Source organism: Nelumbo nucifera, chromosome 1 (assembly GCF_055504915.1).
Source record: "Nelumbo nucifera cultivar China Antique chromosome 1, China Antique-T2T, whole genome shotgun sequence".
Classification (NCBI taxonomy): domain Eukaryota; kingdom Viridiplantae; phylum Streptophyta; class Magnoliopsida; order Proteales; family Nelumbonaceae; genus Nelumbo; species Nelumbo nucifera.
In genome coordinates, this window is record NC_142649.1 from 101,605,068 (window position 1) to 101,610,952 (window position 5,885).

Here is a 5,885-nt window from a genome sequence, read left to right on the forward strand (position 1 = left end):
ATAATTATTGATTTTTATTAATTAATTATTAATCATTATAATAGTTTTTAATATTATTTTTTATTAAATTACATAGACAAACAAAATCTCATATATGGGGTTAAAATGGACATGTGACAGTTTTCAGAATTCAAAAAAACATTCTTTGCATTCAGAGTTGAGAGAGAAAAAAAAGTTCACCAATACCCATATACCTCATAATGTAATTATTACACTTTCAAACAAACAATGGAGAGCGAAGTTGGGGGGTTAAAGCCTGGGTATTAAACCTCAAGCTCTCTATCATCACATGCGAATTTGATTTCAAATAACTAGGCTAATTATATAAATTGTTGTGTCTAAGGCCCCGTACATTTGTTGTATCATGGGATAAATTGGTAAACCGGGTAATTGATCAATTTCCCTATGTTCTTGCGCCACTAATGGGTTTCATACAAAGCAACTTGTCCGGTCCTTGAGGGATAAGTTGCTTATCCACCCGCCAAAAACATTAATCCTCTCCTGCCTCTCTCTTTACCCAGATAAGTGAAAACATGTAACAACACTGACATCAGAGTTATCGGGCAATTTTTGCCCAGAAATCACTTCCCTGGGCAAAGAGAGAGAGGGAAACAAAGGGATTGCCAACAAAATACACCTTCTACTATAACCCTTCCCGCAGTATAATTAGGATCAGAAAAAATCACCATAGGAGTATAGAACATTCACTTCCAGTAATCTAAAAAAAAAAAAAACCCAAGTCTAACCTCTTAACTTTGTCTAGTATAGAATATTCACTTTCAGATACACAACTTTGTCTAGGATAATTCCTCTCCCAAGTTGTTCCACCTCATTTACCCTTGTACATCATATTCATTTTTTCAAAACTAACCTCCATAACTTCAACATACATATCTGTTATTGTTGACCTTCCTGTGGTGGATTCAATGAGGTCACTACCTATTTTTACTGTGCCTGTTCGTTCAGCTTGGCCTTGTGTTTCTTGCCAAGAAGATGGGAGATCATTTGTGACTCACCAGGGCACCGTATTTTGCATGTATCGCACCATAATGCAGATTCTCTCATCCAAGGTTCATTTTTCTTCTGAGCCTTGGCTTCCGCCATCTTTTCACCCTGTTTATCAACATTCTGAGGCCCTGGTTCATTACTAAAAGTATCACTACTTGGTGCTACCATGGACTGACCAGAATTCTTCAGTTTTGGAAGATAGACAGCCTTGTCTTTAGTTATTATCTTATTTTCTTCAAGTTGTGACACCATGGCCTTGTGATTTCGCCCATGGAGATGACTTTGTAGATCTATCTCACTACTAGCTTTCACCCAACAGAGTGTACAAGTCCACTTTCCTTGTGCTTTCTTTGAGCTTTCAACACATTCTGCTATTTCTGGTGGACCAGTGAACTGAGGAATTTCACTACTTGGTGCTACCATGGACTGACCAGCATTCTTCAGTTTTTGAAGATGGACAGTCTTGTCTTTAGTTATGCTCTTATTTTCTTCAAGTTGTGACACCTTGGCCTTGTGATTTCGCCCACGGAGATGACTTTGTAGATCTATCTCACTACTAGCTTTCACCCAACAGAGTGTACAAGTCCACTTGCCTTGTGCTTTCTTTGAGCTTTCAACACATTCTGCTATTTCTGGTGGACCAGTGAACCGAGGAATTTCACTACTTGGTGCTACCATGGACTGACCAGCATTCTTCAGTTTTGGAAGATAGACAGTCTTGTCTTTAGTTATGGTTTTATTTTCTTCAAGTTGTGACACCTTGGCCTTGTGATTTCGCCCATGGAGATGACTTTGTAGATCTATCTCACTACTAGCTTTCACCCGACAGAGTGTACAAGTCCACTTGCCTTGTGCTCTCTTTGAGCTTTCAACACATTCTGCTATTTCTGGTGGACCAGTGAACCGAGGAATTTCACTCCCAACATTCTGAGGCCCTGGCTCATTACTAAATGTATCTATCTTTGGTGCTACCATGGACTCACCAGCATTCTTCAGTTTTGGAATACAGGTAGTCTTGTTTTTAGTTATGCTCTTATTTTCTTCAAGCTCTGTCACATTGGCCTGGTGATTTTTTCCATGAAGATGACTTTGTAGATCTGTATTGCTTCTAGCGCTCACCTGATTGAGTGTACAAGTCCACACCTCTTGTACTTTCTTTGAGCCAGTTAACACAGGAATTTGACTACCAAAATCCTTAGGCTCTGGTTCATTACTAAAAGTATCTCTGTCTGGTGCTACCATGGACTGACCGTCATTCTTCAGTTTTGGAATAGAGGTAGCCTTGTTTTTGGTTATTCTCTTATTTGCTTCAAGTTCTGCCTCCTTAGCCTTGTGCTTTTCCCCATGAAGATGACTTTGTAGATCTGACTCACTATTAGTGCTCACCTGACAGAGTGCACAAGTCCACTCCTTTTGTGCTTTCTTTGAGCCAGTTAACACAGGAATTTGACTTCCAACACATTCTGCTGTTTCTGGTGGACCAGTGAAATGGGGAGTTTCACTTCCAAAATGTTTTGCTGTCGACACTATCCTTGGGCCATTTAACATAGGAATTTGATTTCCAGTGTGTTCTACCATTTCTGTCCAAGCAAAACTGGGATCCATGCACTTGACCTAGAGTAAAGAAAAGTAGAGGTCATTCAGCAAACAGAGATCAATGCTTTATCCTTTAACCTAGAACAAGTGAAAAGTAGGATCCAAGCACTTAAATATTTATACTAAGACTGACAGTTAATTCATTGTGTTCATTGTTGTGTCTTGAAGAAGAATCAAATCCTTACCTCCTCTGAAGCCACTGCCACATTGTTATCAATGGTTGTCACTGCTTCAGTCACTTTCTCAACAATAGTAGGCTCCATGTTGCAAGCCTATAACATGGATTAACTTGGAATTTATTCATGGGCAACTCAAGGAACATACATATTCAGAAAATAGAATGGTTAAAACGGATAGTCAAAGCCCCACTACTTTAGAAGGTTAAATCTATTTAGTGGAGATGCAATAATGCACCTGCAAAGGTGTCTCTGAAATTATTATTTAGGCCAAAATGAAAGAATTAAATACATGAAACAGTTACAGATCAAGTGCCTATCCCATTAACTAAAGGGTCACCACTCAATGATAGTCTTGGGGCGGTTAGACCGGATATGGACCTACCTCTTGGCATTTCTTTTGCAAATGTGGCTGTTGAGCTGTTCTTGGACTTGAACCTTTGTTATCGCACTTGCTAGCCTGAGAATTTGTCGCTGCTGACTACATCAATCAATGGCCCCTTGCTCTTGGACTAGAACTTATTTTTGTTTTATGATAGATTTACTATATTGAAAAATGTTCAGTGACTGCTCACCATGAAATGCCCAATAAAAGAGAATTTTTTATAGAGGGGGAAAACCAGTAGTTGCACCAAGTATGTCTGTGTGTGTGAGTACATCTCTGCATGCTTCTAGAGTTCATAGTGGACAGGAGTAGGGGTGAGACAAAAGGCTACATAGAAATCGTAATTTTTTTGATCGATCATATAAATCTTAATTTTTCCTGGTGTAAAACTTTCTCATGTCATCCCTTTGACATAGGTGTTCTGCCGAACCACAGAACTCTTACTCTATTCTGCATTTTGGTTTTCTTAATTGCATCATGACTTTGATCAAACTTTTCAGCAGTGTTTTGTCATTTTTTTTTTTTTTTACCTTTCCTGCAAGTGATAAAGCTTAAACACAATACACTCTTATGTTCCTTACCCTTAGTGGGTCCTATTTCCAGAAGAAATAATAGAAAGGAATTTAGTGGAGATGATAATATAAGCAGATAAGCTATGACTCTGAGAACATTAGAGAGTCAGAGCTTCATCTATTTGCTTTATTGATATTTATCTAGGATCTTGGAGAAATTAAGCAAGAAGGCATCCAAATGCAATACTCTACTATAATGTCTTACCTTTCTGGTTATGAGTTTTGACAATGCTTTAGATCCATTCTCTTTTATATATCTCTCGGCTGCAACTAGGAAATCTTCTGATCCACTTGGAACAAAATCCTCTTTTCGCTTAACAAACCAGTCGCAAAATATTTGTGGTTTCATCAAGAACCAGGGTCTAACAATGTGTTTATATGCACGAGCAGCACCATTGAAATGGGGTAGCACCAACCAGCAGGCAGCCATCAATTTCAGGTAAGGCCAAAATGGAAACCTGGAAAAAAGGAGGATTTTGAGTAAATGTGAAGTGTTGAAATACCTTGTTATGGTAAAACAAAGTGGAGTAGAGTAGGGGACAACAATAACGAAAAAAGAAGATCCTGGTAAAATGGGGAAATGAGCAGTTATCAATATGAATTTTTACTTCAGAAAGGTGATAATAGGATCAAATGGGAAATGTCACAACTGTGGTGCATATATTAATTGTAATCAGAGGTTAACTCCACTAATTCAGTTTCATTTTGATGACTTGAATAAAGATCCAATAATGTTCAAGACCTCGTGACAGAATGATGAAAGGTACCAAACTTACCACTCAATGAGTTTCAGAGATGCAGAGTTGAAAAGAATAATAAGAGGATAGAGAACCCAGTAAGTGAGACATTTTTGGTTCTCAGCGTTGGAGTTACTCTCAATTGCGAGAATTGAAGAATATCTATAAGCAAATACAAAAGACCAAAAAATAAGGCCTCATTGAAAACACTGAAACTTAAACAAAACACTTAAATTCAGACGATAATGGATGAAGCTTGCTTGTAGCATCTTACAATCGAACTAAAATAAGGAAAAACCACTTACATTGGATAAACTAGAGTAATTAGAGGCCTGTAGAAACAAAGAACAATGAGAATATCAAGAACCCTACAGTCAAAAAACAATAAAAAATGGAGCAAACAGAAAAACAACAGCTTCTCTAGATGCCACTTTAGCCCTTTAACAGAGAGAAATAGAGAGATAAAAGGAGAAATTATGAACCCATCAATGTTCCTGCAAAGTAGTGAGTTTTCTTTCCAATCAAATTGCAAAATGAGAAGAACCATTAGAGGTTCTTAGCCTAATCACCCGAGACTCCTCTTTGAAGACGAACGAAAAGAAAACATTCAGAAAATAGAAATAAGAAGAAATACGTTATATATATCCAAAATTTCCTTCTTTCTCTAATTTTATCACAAGAAATTCGCATACCAGGCAAGATCAATGATTTTGGCGACCAACTTAAGCAGAGCGACGAAACCCATCTCTGTGTTTGTTCCTTTTCCGTCTTCGGAGAGCTTAAATCGGCACAAGAATGGCGGGATTTCTAGTTTTTGAAGTTAATGACATGGGAAACCAGCAGAATTCCAGAAAGTAAAGTTCAGGCGAGTAGACTTCGTCAGTGGTACACGGACCCAATACTAACGGCACTTTTCCAGATTCTCTTCCCGTTATCCCGGATACACGGTCCGGTCCCAATACACGGCTGCAATGATAATTTATAAATACGGGAGATATTCTCGTAGGATGTGCGTGTAAGACGCGTATGAAGCGCCATATGTTAGGAGTACATCCGGTCTCGTTTAGGGCAGCGTCAGCCGCCAGCCGCCAGATCCGGACTCGAATTAATACTGTACTCTCAAAAGAAGAATGCTTCATCGGTAAGAAACGGGTTTTGGTTTTGGGCCGAATCCTATACCATATAGAATACGGGTTTTCTGTGTCACAAAACAAATGTGTATACTAGCGGACGGGCCCGGGTTGTATCGGAATTGTTATATTGTTATTTGCTACGTTAAAGATATTGTTATTTATTATTATTTTTTTAATAAGAAATTTGTAATTATAAGTACTTTGAAATTAATATAAAGAATTAAAAGAAATCATCATATGTTCATTTTTTAAATATTGTTTCAACAAAGCATCTCATA

General features: G+C 38.0%; 1 protein-coding gene across 5 annotated transcripts; it reads right to left on the minus strand.

Annotated features, from left to right (window-relative positions):
• Nucleotides 1-691: 691 nt before the first annotated feature.
• Nucleotides 692-5,432, minus strand: LOC104611984 (uncharacterized). Of its 5 annotated transcripts, XM_010279288.3 has the most exons (7): nt 5,167-5,418; nt 4,780-4,806; nt 4,514-4,636; nt 3,943-4,195; nt 3,166-3,240; nt 2,790-2,876; nt 692-2,622 (listed from the first exon to the last, which is right to left on the minus strand). In XM_010279288.3, the coding sequence occupies exons 1-7, from the start codon at nt 5,217-5,219 to the stop codon at nt 946-948; spliced, it is 2,295 nt and encodes a 764-aa protein (XP_010277590.2). In that variant the 5' UTR covers nt 5,220-5,418; the 3' UTR covers nt 692-945. The 5 variants fall into 5 exon arrangements, with proteins under 5 accessions (XP_010277590.2, XP_019055729.2, XP_088746497.1 ...); XM_019200184.2 differs by lacking the exon at nt 3,166-3,240 and having other exon boundaries at nt 5,167-5,432; XM_088890371.1 differs by lacking the exon at nt 5,167-5,418 and having other exon boundaries at nt 4,780-5,154.
• Between the last annotated feature and the right edge of the window lie 453 nt (nt 5,433-5,885).

What these genes read in the sequence shown, in the direction of transcription:
- LOC104611984 (XM_088890371.1), bottom strand. Translation starts at nt 5,021, where the DNA reads ATGGTTCTTCTCATTTTGCAATTTGATTGGAAAGAAAACTCACTACTT. An exon ending in ATTACTCTAGTTTATCCAAT is followed by an intron (nt 4,637 to 4,779) that starts GTAAGTGGTTTT and finishes ATTTGCTTATAG; the next exon opens with ATATTCTTCAATTCTCGCAA. An exon ending in TCTCTGAAACTCATTGAGTG is followed by an intron (nt 4,196 to 4,513) that starts GTAAGTTTGGTA and finishes CCTTTTTTCCAG; the next exon opens with GTTTCCATTTTGGCCTTACC.